Source organism: Chiloscyllium punctatum, chromosome 36, assembly GCF_047496795.1.
Source record: "Chiloscyllium punctatum isolate Juve2018m chromosome 36, sChiPun1.3, whole genome shotgun sequence".
NCBI lineage: Eukaryota > Metazoa > Chordata > Chondrichthyes > Orectolobiformes > Hemiscylliidae > Chiloscyllium > Chiloscyllium punctatum.
The window spans coordinates 2,800,183-2,818,628 of NC_092774.1; the positions used below are offsets into that span (position 1 = coordinate 2,800,183).

Sequence of the window (18,446 nt, forward strand, 5' to 3'; positions counted from 1 at the left end):
GAAACCAAAGCCATCTCAAGGGAATAAAAATCATGTTCTTGTTGGACACTGTGTGTTGAATGTCATTCGAAAATGCAGCCGGGGAGTTGATTCTCAAAGGTCATTAAGGACTTCATCTTGATGAAATAACAGTTATGTTTTACATTGCATTCAACAGTTAACATCATAATATATAAGGGAGTTGTGATTTTTGGGTGCAATGTGCCTGGAAAGTGTTCAGAACACGTGCTGAGTGTGGGATATCTGAAATGACAACGAGCGTTTGGAAATTTAGTAGCAATGGGGAAAATGTGTGAAGTGTTTGGTAAACCATCCACTTCCTACTGCCACAACTCAGACATGCCAGTGTGGGGCAGGATGTACATGCTTTACCCAAATGACTCCCAAACAGTTGCAAAAGGGGGATCTTTGACACTCCCTCTGAGTTTGTGGACTGTTCTGTTTGTTCCAAATTAATCATCTTCCTTCACAGAGTGTTACCTACAATAAGCTGCCATTCAGGAAAAGATCCTAAGGTGTTGCACTGGAGAGTTATCAATCGGAAATTGACACTCAGCCAATGGAGCAGATATCAGGGAGAAGGAATAGTTTTGAAGGAGCACCTTACAGAACTGAGAGTTGGACATGTACTCATGATTCAGGGATGGATTTCTAGAAGTCAGGGCCTCGGTGCCTGAAGGAACATCTGCCAGTACTGGAGTGAAAAGCGTGGGAGATGTAGAAAGGGTCAGATTTGCAGGAATGGAGAGTTCATTGACACATGTGCAGCTGATAAGTGTGACAGACATAAGGAGATGGGAGACTAAGGAAAGGCATAAACACAAGGATAAGCATTTTAAAATTGAGACATTCCAAGGCTGTTTCGAAAAGAGGTGAGAGGTCCTCATTGCTTCAATCTGCTCAATGTCACAAATCAGGGACTGGGCTGGAGGTGCTTTCAGTGAATAAGCCATTTTTCCGTTGTATCTTTTGCGAAGCATCTGCATTTATCTCACTGCATTTCACAAGAGTTTCCAATTTATTAACATTGTGACAGTTACATGTTGTCCAAACCCACAACTTAATCACAGTCCTCATTGTGAATCTATTGGTCATAGTCACAGCAAATGCATTCAAAGAGGACGTAGCAGGATCTTGATGCTCTGATTATGTTTTCGCAGTCAGAGTGCAAGCCAAGGACTATGTGACAACGTTTAAACAATCTTGAGATTATCTAATGTTCAATTCAATGTGAGATTAACTGGTGTGTGATTTCATCCAGTATCAGCTGATGATTTTGCACATTATAAAGTACTGAAGACAAAATTCTCCTCTGTGCTGATCTGTCACCATTTCTCATCAACAGCAAAATCTCTATTAACATTCTGAATCCTCCTGACACCTCCTGTCCTGTCAGTCTCCTACCACATTTGCTGTCCTGGCATGTCACTCCCGACACAAAACAATTTCAATTCTTCTGAACTTTTCCTTTCCCATTCCCAGAAATATCAGTTTTTATTCGCAATCCTTCTAAGGAAGAGGTTTGGATCAACCGGACTGCTACTGTGTTGTGTACAGCAGTCTGTTCTGATCCCAGCCAGGTCCGCATCACCTGGAATGTGAATGGGAAGCAGAGAAGTGAAGGAATTACAACGCAACAGCAGAAAGAGGAAGGCGCCCAATACACGGTCATCAGCCATCTCCAAACCACAGCAGAGGAGTGGGAGAGTGGGGTGGAGTTTGTGTGCTCTGCTCAAAGTGGTTCCTCCTCTTCTCCCACGTCAAAACGAACAAGGAGCATAAAAGGTAGGCAAGAGAATGAAAAGTTATATCACTGACATTGCCAACCTCAAAGGAAAATGTTTAACACCATCTTTGTTTTGTTCATTGGTTCCAGTTCAGCCAAAAAGTCCCAAAGTCAGACTGCTGCCTCCTTCAGCCCAAGAGATCAAGAATCACAGCAGAGTTACACTCGAGTGTGTGATCACTGGATTTTACCCAGACAGCATACAGGTCTCCTGGGAGAAGGATGGCAGCCTGATCTCCTCCAACACCCGTGCTGGCCCCACTGCTCTGGAGCAGACAGAGACATTCAGTGTCAGGCACTACCTGAGTGTGAGCACAGAGGAGTGGTGGAAAGGCTCAGTCTTCACCTGTGCAGTGAGTCATCCACCCTCCAACTTTAACAGCAGGAAGGAGGTGAAGAATGTTCAAGGTAGGTGCTGGACCTGACTCCAACATTGACACACTTGTCTCTTCATTACTATAACCTGTAATTGGGCCAGTCATGTTTAATGCTAACAGTAATGATGTACATTATTGTAGTTATGTGAATGGGAAACTAATCTTAAGATCAGGGTAACTGAAGAAAGAAAAACACAATTGTTCTTTGTGTAACTCCTTCCACAATTTCCGATTCCAAAGCACTTTACAATGCAGCCAACAAGAAATTTTTTGAAGTTTAATGACTATTGTGGTGCATGATACCTGCCAATTAATTGCACACACAATGTTCAGATGAACAGGAAAGGGAGTTTTACTGCTGTCGTATTATCCAGGGCATAAATGGGATCTCCCAGTTGTCATCTTCAAGTTAGTGGCTGTGGGATCTTCTTGTTTCACTTGACATGACAGACAGGGCATTGCCACATCCAACAGCACTGCCTCAGTGTTGACACTGATGTGTTGCATTGATTATACACTCAATGACACAGAGTGGGCTTTGGACACACACAACTTTCTGATCTAGATGAGAAAGTCCCACCAAGAAGGTAAAGCTGAAATGTTAGCTAATTAGCCACAGAACTGAGATCAACTCCCTCCAAAGTACTTTGATAGTCTGGCTTTACATAAAGTCTGGAAATAAAAAGTTAACATCAGTGAAAGGGACTGGGAAGTTTACTTGAACTCTTGCCTACCAAGACCCTTTGTGACTGCAGGAAAGGTAATGGGGCATGGCCTAAAACTGTGGTGCCATATGGGGAGTGTCTAAAGTTTAACTCAGCTCCTACTTGTTCCTTTTCTCATGCCTTCCAAATATTGATTTGTGAATATTGCATTTCATTGAACTGCCCTGATCTGCTTCCACAGCCTCCTGAGAGAACCAGCTCCACAGTTTGATTTCTCAGTGAAATATTGGTTCCCCATTTTAGTTCTGAATTGACCCCTGACCCACGTAAAGTGCAGGGCTTCTCCTCTAATCTGACTATTCTGGTCAAGGTCCAAAAGCTTGCCATGGTTTACATGGTGGTGTGCCTTGAATTTCCAAAATAAACAGGGTGTTGCAGAATTCAGGGGCTGGGTGGAGCTCCCACATTCCCAGCACAAGGATTGGGAGGTGAAAATGTACAAACCTTAAATCTGCAACTCTTCCTGTTCCAGGTGGAAATACAAATCTTCCCGTTCCAGGTGGAAATGCTGCTTGCTCTTGCCCTCCTTGCTCTTGTTCTGGGTGTATGCCAAGGTTCCTGTTTCAGACTAATTTAAACCTGACACTCCCTGATGGTGCACAACACCAATATAAATGCCACCAACAAATCTGTGAAATAAAGTGATTGATCATGAATCAATTGGTCCATTGAATTTTATTGCAAATTGTTTGGGTTGCAAATCAGTCTGTGGTGACTGTCTTAATTAAAGTATGCAAACATGGAAGAGATACAGACCTATCTGAAATTCTCCCAACCAATCCAATCCTTTTCGATACAGTCATTTTGTTTTGTAACCTTGACCAGGCCAGTTTGGATTGGATTCAGCCTCACAGCTTGACCATTACCTCTCTGGTCTGATTCTAGTAGCCAAGACTTACAATGTATCATCTGACTCAGAAAGACTGCAGAATTGGAAATGGGTGAAAGGGATGGACAGGGATACAGCAGCCAGATATCTTCAATTGAACCAGTAGGTTCAACCCTTTCACTGATGTGGTGCTGAGAAAGGTTAAAGAAGCAGAACACAGAAATTCAAATTCAGCAAGTGGAGGGTGAGATTCCTGTGTAGTAGAAATGAAAATAATATCGTTTGTCCGTCTCCTGGAACAATATTAGTCAATGACAGGGCATTCCGTGTCCACAAGAAAGATGCCGGTGGAATCCTTTTTTAAAATAATTTTTAGGAATGATATATTGAATTAGTTACAATCACCCAATAATATCAGCATTTCTCAATTTCACTCATTGAGGCTTTATTATTGGAGGTAACCTGTAATGGGGGGACTGTGAAATGTTCAGACATGGCCATAGTGGAAGGTAGGGATGAACAACTCATAAACATGAGAATGTTTGAATTCAACACAGTGCAAAACAAAACTCAGTCTAAAATCATTGACTGCACATCAAAATATGTTTTTAAAACTTTTGACGATATCCTATGACAGGACTGAACACAATCAATCTCAATCCATCAGTAAGTTGAAAGGAAATTAGTTTTTATTCTATGACAGGATGCGACCATTGCTTGTTAAAGCCAGCCTTTGTAGCTTAATCCTAATTGTCCTTGGTAATTGTGAGCAGCCTTCTTGCACATATGACCATCCAGTTGCTTTTTAAATGTTGTAATTGTACCAGTCTCCACCAATTCCTCTGGAAGCTCATTCCATACAAGCACCACCCTCTCCGTGAAAAAGTTACCACTCAGATCCCTTTTGAATATTTTCCCTCTAGTTCTGTACTCCCCCACCCCAGGGAAAAGACTTGACTATTGACTCTATCCATGCCCCTCATGATTTTATCAACCTCCATAAGCCTCTGAAGCTCCACTGAAAACGGCCCCAGCCCATTCAGCCGCTCCCTATAGCTCAAACCCTCCAACCCTGGCAACATCCTTATAAATATCTTCTGAACCAATAAGTGTTCAATGTATGTTTTAATAAAAGGCCAGGGGGAGAAGCAAGAACCTTGTAAATTCAAAACGTGCTTATTCCTGTCAGGCTGACACTGTGTGCTGAACATCAACTGAGGAAATCCAGTGGATCCCAGTGTTCCCTGATGGTTTTGGCCCAGACCCAAGTATGAATTGTATTTAGATAGTGCCTTGAATACAGTGAGTGTATCAATCTGCTTCACTTCAAACCTACAGAAGAAAAATGTTAGGTCACGACGCAGTGACAGCAGTGTGTTCTGTGTCCAAAGTACACTGCAACATCTCAACAAGCCTCCATCCCAGAAATGTCTACCAGCTGGAAGGTCAAAGAACAGTGCCCCGTCAATTCCCCTCCCAGCCACACACCGTCTGACCTGCAACTACATTGAAACTTCATAAATGTTGCACAGTCACAATTCAGGAACTCATTTCATACCAGCTAGACTGGAGCTCGACCTACCCCAGATGCACTGCAGCTTACCACCACACCTTCCAGGACAGTTAAGGATGGGAAGCAAATGCTGAAAAAGCACTCTCATATACCAGCATGGATGGAGGTGTGGTTAATGGACAGAAAGCAAAGGGATAAGAGAAAAGCCAGGTGGCTGCAGCTATTCACGATCTGTATCACTGACATAGATGAAGAGAGAGTTGTAGGCCTGCTAAAGATTACCGAGATAGGAGGATGTGAGACAACAGAGACATTTGAACAAAGATACACCATGTAAAATTGAGGCAATCCTAGTTCAGTGCGACTGGAAAAGAGACATTGATTCAGTATGTTCCACGTCACAACATGATGCACAGAATCACAAGAAGCCTGTGAATAAACAAGGAGAAAGTGAGGACTGTAGATCCTGGAGATCAGAGTCAAGAGTGTGGTGCTAGAAAAGCACAGCAGGTCAGGCACTATCTGAGGAGCATCGACGTTTTGGGCATAAGCCCTTCAAACAATCCTTGATTCAATTGTTCCTTTATCTAATGAGTTCATATCTGTCTCTCTTACTGCCCTTCATAAATCACAGATGCCTTGTATTAACATCGTCACATCAAAAAGTCACTCACACCCACAGCTCAATTGCAGTCCCCACTGTGAATGCACTGACCATACTTACAGAGAACAGATTACAATGATTTCTGCCGTGTTCTTTTTGCCTGCACAATGTTTTCTTGATCAAGATGTAAAATCAAAGAAATGCAAGATAATGTTTCAACTGTCCTGGGAATTTTTAATGTTGATTTACTCCCACGAAGAATGATCTCATTGCAAAATGTACAATTCAGACAAGCTGGACAGAGAATTCTGGAGCAACTCTGTAGTTCAGGCAGCAACCGCAGAGAGAGAAACAGAATTAATGTTTCCAGTCTGGGATGAACTGTTCTGAAGGAGACCAAAGGGTCATGGTCTCAGGATACAGGGTCGGCCATTTTGGACTGAGATCAGAAGAACTTTCTTCAGAGGGAGGTCAAATTCTCTGCCCCAAAGATTGGAGAGGTCATTGTCACTGAATACAGTTAACAAGGAAATAGATATTCTGGGGGCTAAAGGTGTCAATGGGTATTAGAAGAGAAGGGGAATGACATTGAGATAGAGGATCAGCATGATCAGACTGAATGACCAAAATGGCCTGATTCTGCTCCAAGTTTCTATTTCTTATATTTCAGCTTCAGTACAGATTCATTCAATATCAGCTGGAGATTTTACAGGTTAAAAAGGATTCAAAATTAAATTCCGTCTTGTCCTTACTTCATATTGATCATGATCAATGCAAAACTGTCTTAAGTAAAATTGTGAGGGTTACTGACAACAACCAATAGCCATTCTTCTGAGGTTTTTCCTTTCTTATTCCCAGAAATGTCTATATTTCTCCGAAATCCTTCTATTGTGGAGATTTGGATCAATAAGACCGCTACTGTGGAGTGTGCAGTGGTCTGTTCTGATCCAAGCCAGGTTCAGATCTCCTGGGAAGTGAGCGGTAAGAAGAGACATGAAGTGATTAAGACTCAGCGGCTAATACAAGAAGGAATCTTACCCACGGTCATCAGTCAACTCCAAACCAGTGTTGAGGAGTGGGAGAGTGGGGTCGATTTTGTCTGCTCTGCCCAAAGTGCTCCCTCCTCCTCCACTGTGTCAAAACGAACAAGGAGCTTAAAAGGTCAGTAAGAGACTAAAAAAAATACGATGACCTGGTCAACCTCAAAGGAAAGAGTTTAATACCTTCTTTTGTCTGTTGGTTCCAGCTCCACCAAAAAGTCCCAAAGTCAGACTGCTGCCTCCTTCAGCCCAAGAGATCAAGAATCACAGCAGAGTTACACTGGAGTGTGTGATCACTGGATTTTACCCAGACAGCATACAGGTCTCCTGGGAGAAGGATGGCAGCCTGATCTCCTCCAACACCCGTGCTGGCCTCACTGCTCTGGAGCAGACAGAGACATTCAGTGTCAGGCACTACCTGAGTGTGAGCACAGAGGAGTGGTGGAAAGGCTCAGTCTTCACCTGTGCAGTGAGTCATCCACCCTCCAACTTTAACAGCAGGAAGGAGGTGAAGAATGTTCAAGGTAGGTGCTGGACCTGACTCCAACATTGACACACTTGTCTCTTCATTACTATAACCTGTAATTGGGCCAGTCATGTTTAATGCTTACAGTAATGATGTACATTATTGTAGTTATGTGAATGGGAAACTAATCTTAAGATCAGGCCAACTGAAGAAAGAAAAACACAATTGCTCTTTGTGTAACTCCTTCCACAAGTTCAGAACTCCAAAGCACTTGACAATACAGCCAATCCTGGTACTTTGGAAGTATAATGACTCTTCTCATGCATGGTACAGTCAATTACTTTGCACCCAGCAATGTTCAGACAATCAGGAAAGAGAGCTTTATTGCTTTTGTTTGAAGAGTGTTGTATTATCTAAGATATGGATGAGATCTCCCAGTTCTTGTCTTCAAGTTAGTGGTTGTGGGATCTTCTTGTTCCACTTGATTGGGCAGACATAGCATTGCCACATCCAGCAGTGCAGCATTGCCTTAGTATTGATACCGATGTGTTGTACAGATTGAGAGTGGTCTTTGGACACATGTAACCTAGTAATCTGGATGAGAACGTCCGACCAAGGAGTTAAAGCTGAAATGTTCAGCTAATAATCCAGAGAACTGATATGAATGCTCTCCAAGACATTTTGACAATCTGAATTCATATTAAGTTTGGAAATGAAAAAGTTGACATCAGTAAAATAGACTGGGAAGTTTACTTTAACTCTTACGTGACTAGACTCTCTGTGACTGCAGGAAATGGGTCATGGTATGAAACTGTAGCAGCACATGATAGTGTCCAAAGTTCAAGTCAGCTGCTACTTGTTCCTTTCCTACTGCCTCCAAAATGTTGACTTGTGCAAGAAATCTTTCAGCATCTACTTACATTGTTGCCATGATCTGCTTTTGTAATTTCCCATGAGAACCTGCTCCAGAAGTTGACCACTCATCAAAATATTGGTTCCCCATTTTAGTTCTGAATTGACCCCTGACCCACATCCAGGGCAAGTCCTCTAGTCTGACTATTCTGCTCAAGGCGTGAAAGCTTGAGTTTGCATTTAAATAGTGCCTTGAATAGAATGAAGTTTAGCAAAATGCTTCATTTCAAAAAGAGAGGATAAAAATGTTGGACCAAGACACAGTGTCAGCAGTGTGTTCTGTATACAAAAGGCATTGTTGAATGGACAGAAAGCAAGGTGCAGGGATAAGAGAAATACCAGTTGGCTGCAGCTATTTACAATTTACATCACTGACTTGGAAAAAGAGAGAGTTTTAGGTCTGGCAAAGGTTACAGAGATAGAAGGACGTGAGACTACAGAGACATTTGAACAAGGATACCACATTTAAAATTGAAGTAATCCCAGTACCTGGAAAAGAGACATTCACATTGATTCAGCATCCAAGATGGAGGATGGGAAAAATTTCTGGCTGTAACAGGCTGCCCCTTTTTTGAGGTGTTTCAGGTGTTAGAGGTGATTTCCTCGAATTCCAGGAGCAGCAGTGGCTGTTTGATATGCTGTTGGATTGTTTTGGAACTTTGGAGAGAAGAAAAGTCAAAACAACAGCAGTTTTCAAAGGGAGAGGAACAGACAAAGGCAGCACATGGTCAGGCAGTGCAGGAGAGAGAGAGAGAGAGAGAGAGAGAAACCCACACCACTCCGTGAGACAGCAGTGAAACTGCGCAGTTACTGTCTTTGCTGTTTGAATTAACAAACAGTGAGATGTACAACTGATCTTGGAGGAACCTGTTTGGGAGAGGTGACAGCACAGAAACAGATAAGTGAATAGATTTAAGTGTGGTCTTACAGTAAGTCTTCAGTTGTGAGTAAGAGTGGGTTCTTTCTTGATTATATGTTTTATTGAGATATGTCTCTTGATTAAACTTAAACATAGAAGCCATAAGTATTAAGTTAGCCTGGAGCAGTGTTTTGTAGAGGAATAAGACAAAGTTATTTTCTGGATCTGTAGATAGAAAAAAGCAAAAATGGCCTTTAGTAGAGTGATGTGCTTTTCTTGTCGGATGTGGGAGTTTACGGAGAGTTTACGTGTTACTGAGGATTATATCTGCAATAAATGCTGTTGGTTGCAAATCGTATCAGATCGAATGGATCGGTTGGAGAGACATTTAGAGGCAATGAGGAATTAACAAGAGCAAGAGGGTGTGATGGTTAGCCGTTATAGGAAGGGAGAAAAGTTGCAAATACAGTCACATAGATGGGTTAACTCCAGGAAAGGTAGGCAGGTAATGCATGGGTCTTTTGTGGCTAACCCCATTTCAAATAAGTATGCTGTTTTGGAAAATGTAAGGGGTGATGGATTTTCAGGGGCTGGTAGCACAAACAGCAAGTTTCTGGTATTGAGACTGGCTCTAATGCAATGAGGGGTACGTCGGGTTCCAAGCGATCGATTGTGTTCGGGGATTCTCTAGTCTGAGGCTCAGACAGATGTTTCTGTGGCCAGTAGCAAAACATCAGAATGGTGTGTTGCCTCCCTGGTGCCAGGATCAAGGATGTCTCAGGGAGGATGCAGAATGTTCTTAAGGGGGAGAGGGCCCAGTAGGAGATCATTGTACACATTGGAACCAACGACATAGGAAGGGAAATGGATGAAATTCTGAAGAGAGAATATAGAGAGTTAGGCAGGAATGTAAAAAGGAGGTCCTCAAGAGTAGTAATATCTGGATTACTTCTGTGCTATGAGCAAGTGAGGATAGGAATAGGAGGATAGAGCAGATGAATGCTTGGCTGAAGAGCTGGTGCATGGGAGAAGGAGTCACATTTTTGGGACATTGTAATCTCTTCTGAGGTAGAAGTGACCTGTACAAGAAGGACGGATTAAACCTGAATTGGAAGGGGGATAATATACTGGCAGGGTGATTTGCTCGAGCTTCTTGGGCGGATTTAAACTAGTAAGGTGGGAGTTGGGACCCAGGGAGATAGTGAGAAAACAGATCAATCTGAGATTGGTACAGTTGAGAACAGAAGCGAGTCAAACAGTAAGGGCAGGCAGGGACAAAGCAGAGAACAAGGTAGGACTGATAAATTAAACTGCATTTATTTCAATGGAAGAGGCCGAATAGGGAAGGCAGATGAACTCCGGGCATGGTTAGGAACATGGGACTGGGATATCATAGCAATTACAGAAACATGGCTCAGGGATGGACAGGACTGGCAGCTTAAATTCCAGGATAAAAACATGATAGAAAGGACCGAAAGGGAGGCAAGAGAGGAGGGGGAGTGGCTTTTTTGATAAGGGATAGCATTACAGCTGTACTGCGGGTGGATATTCCCACAACTACATCCTGGGAAGTTAATTGGATTGAACTGAGATATAAGAAAGGGATGATCACCATATTGGGATTGTATTATGGAACCCCTCATAGTTAGCGGTAAATTGAGAAACAAATTTGTAAGGAGATCTCAGTTATCGTAAGAATAATAGGGTGGTTATGGTAGGGGATTTTAACTTTCCAAACAAAGACTGGAACTGCCATTGTTTTAAGGGTTGAGATGGAGAAGAATTTATTAAGTGTGTACAAGAAAATCTTCTGATTCAGTATGTAGATGTATCAACGAGAGAAGGTGCAAAACTTGACCTACTCTTAGGAAATAAGGTAGGGCAGGTGACTGAGGTGTCAGTGGGGGAGCACTTTGGGGCCAGCGGCGATAATTCTATTAGTTTTAAAACTGTGATGGAAAAGGGTAAAGAAGTTGAAGTTCTAAAATGGAGGAAAGCTAATTTTGATGGTATTAGGCAAGAACTTTCAAAAGCTGATTGGGGCAGATGTTCGAAGGTAAAGGGATGGCTGGAAAATGGGAAGCCTTCAGAAATGAGATCACAAGAGTCCAGAAACAGTATATTCCTGTTAGGGTAAAAGGCAAAGCTGGTAGATGTAGGGAATGCTGGATTCAGGGTTTGGTTGAGAAAAAGAAGGAAACGTATGTCAGGTATAGACAGGATAGATCGAGTGAATCCTCAGATGAATAGAAAGGCAGTTGGAGTATACTAAAGAGGGAAATCAGGAGGGCAAAAAGAGGACATGAGATAGCTTTGGCAAAGAGGTTTAAGGAGAATCCAAGGGGTTTTTATGAATACATTAAGGACAAAAGGGTAACGAGGGAGACAATAGGACCTCTCAAAGATCAGCAAGTCAACCTTTGTGTGGAGTCGCAGGAGATATGGGAGATACTAAATGAGTATTTTGCATCAGTGTTCATTGTAGAAAAGGACACAGAAGACATAGAATGTAGGAAAATAGATGGTGACATATTGAAAAATGTCAATATTACAGAGGAGGAAGTGCTGGATGTCTTGAAATGCATAAAATGGATAAATCCCCAGGACCTGATCAGGTGTTATATGATCGATAGTCACAGGTGAGGTGCTGGAAGATTGGAGGTTGGTTAACGTGGTGCTACTATTTCAGAAAGGTGGTAAGGACAAGCCAGGGAACTATAGACCGGTGAGCATGACTTTGTTGGTGGGCAAGGTGTTGGATGGAATCCTGGGGGACATGATGTACATATTTTTGGATAGGCAAGGACTGATTAGGGATAGTCAACATGATTTTGTGTGTGGGAATTCATGCCTCACAAACTTGATTGAGTTTTTTGAAGATTTAACAAAGAGGATTGATGAGGGCAGAACGGTAGATGTGATCTATATGGACTTCAGGAAGGCGTCCAACAAGGTTCCTCATGGGAGACTGGTGAGCAAGGTTAGATCTCATAGAATACAGAAAGAACTAGCCATTTGGATACAGAACTGGCTCAAAGGTAGAAGACAGAGGGAGGTGGTGCAAGGTTGCTTTTCAGACTGGAGGCCTGTGACTAGTGGAGTGCCACAAGGATTGGTGCTGGGTCCACAACCTTTCTTCATTTATATAAGTCATTTGGATGTGAGCATAAGAGGTACGGTTAGTAGGTTTGCAGATGACACCAAAATTGGAGGTGTAGTGGACAGCAAAGAAGGTTTCCTCAGAATACAACGTGATCTTGACCAGATGGGCTAATGGACTGAGAAGTGGCAGATGGAATTTAATTTAGATAAATGTGAAGTGCTGCATTTTGGGAAAACAAAACTTAGCAGGACTTATACACTTAATGGTAAGGTCCTAGGGAGTGTTGCTGAACAAAGAGACCTTGGAGTGTAGGTTCGAAAAGTTACTCACACCCACTGCTGAATCGTAGGAGAGCAAGGGGTCATGGTCTCAGCATACAGGGTAGGCCATTTTGGACTGAACTGAGAAGAACTTTCTTCAGAGGCTGGTGAACCTGTGGAGTTCTCAGAATCCTCAGAAAGCTGGCGAGGTCGTGTCACTGAACAGAGTTAACCAGAAAATAAAGGTTAAGGGTATAAATGGGAATGGGAAGAGAGAAGGGAAATGGCATTGAGATAGAGGATCAGCATGATCAGACTGAATGAACCAAATGGCATGTTCCTGCTCCAAGTTTCTATTTTTAACGTTCGAGCTGCAGTGTAGCTTCATTCAATATCAGCGGGAGATTTTACAGGTTAAAAAGGATTCAAACTTAAATTCCGTCTTGTCCTTACTTCATCTTGATCATGATCAATGCAAAACTGTCTTAAATAAAATTGTGAGGGTTACTGACAACAACCAATAGCCATTCTTCTGAGGTTTTTCCTTTCTTATTCCCAGAAATGTCTATATTTCTCCGAAATCCTTCTATTGTGGAGATTTGGATCAATAAGACTGCTACTGTGGAGTGTGCAGTGGTCTGTTCTGATCCAAGCCAGGTTCAGATCTCCTGGGAAGTGAGCGGTAAGAAGAGACATGAAGTGATTAAGACTCAGCGGCTAATACAAGAAGGAAGCTTACCCACGGTCATCAGTCAACTCCAAACCAGTGTTGAGGAGTGGGAGAGTGGGGTCGATTTTGTCTGCTCTGCCCAAAGTGCTCCCTCATCCTCACCAATGTCAAAGCAAATACGTGGAGTAAAAGGTAGGCAATCAGATCAGAACTTAAATACCTGAACTTGTTAATCCCGTGAGAAATGATGAAATAGCTTTCTCGTTTGCCCATCTGTTCCAGTTGAGCCAAAAAGTCCCAAGGTCAGACTGCTGCTTGTACCACCGCAAGAGAGCAAGAATAAAAACACAGTCACATTTGAGTGTGTGATCACTGAGTTCTACCCGGACCTCGTATACGTCTCCTGGGAGAAAGACAGCACTCTGATCTCCTCCAACACCAGCGCTGGACTGACTGCTCTAGAACAGGCACAGACATTTTGTGTCAGGCATTACCTGACTGTGAGTGCAGAGGAGTGGAGGAAAGGCTCAGCTGTCGTCTGTACAGTGTTTCATCCCCCCTCCAACTCCACCATCAGTGCCACACTGAAGAACATCGAAGGTAGGGTGTTGGGCGTAATTCCAACATGGAAATCATTTATCCTCACTGCTGTAAACTCTATTAGGATCATTCAGCTTCAACATGAACAATGTACATGTCATAGCCATAGTGGGTTTGTCGTGCCTTTCACAAAGTCAATATGTTCCAAAATACTTCACTGTTGATCAAATGTGTTTTTAGCAGTGCAGTTATTGTTCCAATGTAAGAAATATATGAACTAATTTCTGCACAATAAGGGCCCACAAACAGCAATATAATAATAACCAGAGAGGAGGGAGAGTGGCCACAGAGGAGATCTCCCTTTCTCTTGTCTGAACTTGCAGCCAGGAGATCTCTTTGGTATGTGTGATGAGGGGCCTTCTGTTTAATGTTTTGTGTAAAAGACGGCATGTCTGGCAGCACAACATTCCCTCAGGACTGGTATTGGGGAGACCTGTCGGGATGATGAGCTCAGGTCTTTTGAGTGGGGTTTGAAAATAAAACCTTTGTTGAGAAAGGAGAAATCCCTGACAATGTTCAAAGGTAGACAAGTACAGCCCGAAACGTCGATTTCGCTGCTCATTGGATGCTGCCTGAACTGCTGTGCTCTTCCAGCACCACTAATCCAGTAAGTACAGTTAGTAATCCAGAGAATATGGTTCAAATTTCAGGCAGTTTCAGAATTTGAATTCAACTAAAAATTGGAAATAAAATGTCAGAATTAGAAAAATTAACCGTGAAGCTGTGGGAATTTGAGAAAAACCGAATTGGTTTGTAGTTCTTTCTTTAGAGACAGATATTAGCTGTTCTTACTACTTCAGCCCTGTAGGAGGCCTGTCACCATCGGTGTTCCCAAGGGCAGCGGTTCTGAGTCCTCTTCTGTTTGACATTTACATAAAAGATCGAGATGAGAATATGGAAAGAATGGTTAGTAAAATTAGTAGTACATCAGACAGTGAAGAAGGTTTGCTAAGGTTTCAAAGGGATCTTTATCAAATAGGTCAATGGGCTGAAAAAATGGCTGGAGTTCAATGTGGATAAATACGAGCTATTACACTTTGGTACAACAAATAATGGTAGGGCTGATGCAATGAATGGGAGGGCCTTGGGTAATGTTGTAGAAAAGAAGAACTGAAGAGTCCAGGTACATAATTCTTTGATGTTTGCGTCACATGAGACAGGTCGGTTAAAAAGATATTTAGCATACTTGCCTTCATTACTCAGCCCTTTGAGTCTCAGAGTTGGGAAGCCATGTTGAGGTTGGATAGGACATTCATGAGACCACTTCTGAAATACCTGTCCAGTTCTGGTTGCCCAGTTAGAGGAAGGGTATTATTCAGCTGGAGAGGGTTCAGAAGAGATTTACCAGGATATTGCTGGGTCTGGAAGATTTGAGTTACAAAGAAGACTGGATCAGCAGGAACTTTTTCCACTGTCGGAGGTTGAGAGGCGACCTGATAGAAGTTTATAAAATAATGAGGGGAACAGACAGAGTTAATGATAGTTATCTTTTCCCAATAATGGGGGATTTCAAGAGTGTGGTGTATATTTAAGATGAGAGGAGAGAGATTTTAAAAGGACAAGAAAGGTAAAATGTACACAACAATGTCACTGATTCATAACTGCCCTCTGAAAGAGTTGAGGAAGTTATTAGTTGTATGTCTGGTGGTGAGCATGAATTGTCATCTTTACAAGTGGCACACACATCCCACTGGGGAGTTAGGATAATAATTGTCGTTCTCCTCCCAGATGAATGTTTGGATTCCAGAATCTCGGTCACCATAAGCAAGCCTCCATTTGAAGAGATCTGGAGGAACAGAACAGCAACCATTCTTTGTGAGGTACTTCACACTGATTTAGAGGGAGTCAGGGTAACCTGGAAAGTCGATGGAATCATGAGACAAGATGGAGTGAAGACCCAGAGTCCCAAGAAGAATGGACATAAAGAGATCATCTTCAGTAGACTTACAGTCCCTGCTGCAGAGTGGGAGAGTGGGGTAGAGTGTATGTGTTTGGTGGAGGACAGAAGTTTGCCAACGCCAGAGAAGAGGTCAATCAGGAAAGCCCAAGGTACGTGTTCATGGAACTGTGCATCTAATCTTAGCAAATGAAGTGATTTAATTCCAGAATGCTGAGTAGCCTAACTCTGGTTGTCAGACTATGTTACAAGCCCAGCGATGTGTGCGAGCCCCGTCAAGAAACTGAACAGATGAAACCTGAAATCACCACAGCAGCCTTGGTGTGAAACACACTAGCTCCTAGGGAATGGATTGATGGCAATAGGATAGACAGAGAGGGATTAGCAGCATTTTCAACATTAACATCCCATCAATCCAACACTGGACTGTAAGGGAGATTGGTCAGTCTGAGGTGTAGGCTGGATCTGAGTGAATCCACGTTGAGGAAAAGGAGAAAGAGCAGAGAGCACCACATGAGAATAATGCCTGTAACCTCCCTGTTGACCTCAGGAAGTGGTTCTCCATGGTTTATCTCAGAAACAGTACACTTTGAAAAGATGCCATTTGGTCTATCTTGTCACTGCCAGCTCTTTGAAATAGCTCTTCAAATGATCCCATGAATCATCAGCCCCATCTCAGCAACCTTACCATTGTCTACTTTTCAATTTTCTGTCCAATTCCCTGGTGAATGTTACTCTTTAATTTGCTTGTACCCTCTTTCACACTGTGCATTCCAAGTTATCATAAAGAACAGAACAAATCAAATTCAATTAATACCCCACCAGTTCATTTGCCATTCCTCTGCAATGTCTGTTCTGACTCGCTTGTCACTGGAAACAGTTTCTCCATGTTTAATCCATTTAAATCACTCATGATTTGAAGGAATTTAATTAATTTGAAGAACAGCACAGCTCCATTAATGATTTGGACACTCTTTCTGAAAAGGTGATCCACACTCATGGTGAGACAATGAACAAGATTGAAGATCCCATCCTTGCACAACCTCCCCGAAAAATCAACAGGAAAAGAAATGCTTTTAGTTCCTGATCTCAGAGGAATTCCTGGGGATGCAGAAGTTGCTTAGTTTTGTGTTAATAGACAAACGTGTCAGGTAAATACAGACTGAGTGAAATATGAAGTCTAACCTCCATTTTCTCTGTTTACAGTTGATGTTAAGACTCACCCTCAAGTCTTTCTCCTGCCCCCTTCACCGGATGAGATGGAGACTGCTCACACTGCGACCCTGGTTTGCCTGGTCACTGGATTCTCTCCCGCAGAGATCGACCTGGTTTGGATGGCCAATGATACCCATCTGAAGACAGGGTTCATGCATCAGCCAGTGACTGAGGACAGCAGAGGTGGCTGGAATTCAGGCAGTCACTTGATGGTCTCTGCAGAGGAGTGGAACAGCGGCACCACGTATTCCTGTGTGGTGGGACACGAGTCAGTTACAGCAAATGTGTTCAGAAGCATTAATAAATCTCACAGTAAACCCAACCTGGTTAATGTCTCACTTGTTCTAACTGATAGCTATAACTCCTGTTCATAACATCTGCTGATTTATACAATCACCCATTTATATAATCCCTGTAAATGGATGGTTAACACAACCAGAAAACTGTTGTGAGCACTTTGAAACCTCTCTTCTGGTAGCAATGTGCTTCAAACATGAACAAATTCCAACATTGCTCAGAACTTGAGAGTAAAAATAAATCTTTAAATCAGCCAACATTGTTTTCTCCAAATACCTGAGATCCTCAGGTTTTTTTGAAATGTTTTGTGTGCTGCCCCTGATTATGTATGAAATATGTGTGAAAGTCCGCAGAATGTTAATTGTATGTCAATGTACTGATCAAATTTCAATAAACCTGACATGAAAAGTTTCAGTGTTAGTTTAGAGTGATCATTGTTGATGGGTTTGGGAGAAAATAAATCAATAACTTGGGATATGAGCTGTGGTGAATGCAGCATGTTCAGAGTGAAAGGTATTTTTGAATCTTTACTTGACAAAGCTCTCCCACTCCACTGTGATTTCCTTGCCTTACATCTTGGTTGATTTTAGACGAATTGATGTGATCAATTGCTGTGATTCGTCCACACTTTGATTATCATCATGTCATAGCAGTACTTGCCTTTGGTCTCTTGATTTCTCCATTTCAAATTGCAGACAGTAAGTTTCTACAATAAAAGCTTGATAATAACCAGATCATCTGCTTTTTGCTGTTGGCTGAGAGATAAATGATGACTGGCTGAGACACTGAAGAGAATCGCCCAACTCTTTTGAAATGGCCATGAGATCATAGACATCAACCTCATCAGGAGGTACCTTCTTCTCCACTCGCAACACTTTCTCAATCTTACATTGGAGTGTCAACTTAGCTGAGGATCACAAGGATCAGTGATGAAACTTGAACCCACGGTCCTGTCACCCACAAGCAAAAGTGCTCACTACCAAACCACATCACGGTGATTCATGAATTGTAGGCTTTCAGACTCATTTCATCCCTCACATCACCACCGACAAGTCTTTGTGTCATTGAGCAGATGTTCTATTCTACAATTGATATTACAAGGTAGTTTTGTGTCTCGTATAATATTAGGTCAAATAAAACATTCTCTCGAATCAAAAAGAAAGACGTATTTGAAGTTTTCAAGGATATCATCCTGACTGTGGGGATAATCTCAGAGTGCTGCACAAGAGACTTGTTTGTTTGCTGGTCATTGAGTGTTATTAGTGCCAAGGAGGCAGAAACTTGAGTGTTACA

The 18,446-nt window shown here is 42.3% G+C and overlaps 1 protein-coding gene across 1 annotated transcript in view; it reads left to right on the forward strand.

The window, feature by feature from the left end:
* Positions 1–17,567, forward strand: part of LOC140461030 (uncharacterized) — a 37,470-nt gene extending 19,903 nt beyond the window's left edge. The window contains exons 7-14 of the mRNA XM_072555814.1: positions 1,483–1,785; positions 1,877–2,194; positions 6,693–6,995; positions 7,081–7,398; positions 13,034–13,336; positions 13,427–13,744; positions 15,473–15,793; positions 16,848–17,567. Coding sequence (XP_072411915.1) covers positions 1,483–1,785; positions 1,877–2,194; positions 6,693–6,995; positions 7,081–7,398; positions 13,034–13,336; positions 13,427–13,744; positions 15,473–15,793; positions 16,848–17,230 — 2,567 coding nt within the window. The 3' untranslated portion in view covers positions 17,231–17,567. The remainder of the gene's footprint in view (positions 1–1,482; positions 1,786–1,876; positions 2,195–6,692; positions 6,996–7,080; positions 7,399–13,033; positions 13,337–13,426; positions 13,745–15,472; positions 15,794–16,847) is intronic.
* The last annotated feature ends 879 nt before the right edge of the window (positions 17,568–18,446 follow it).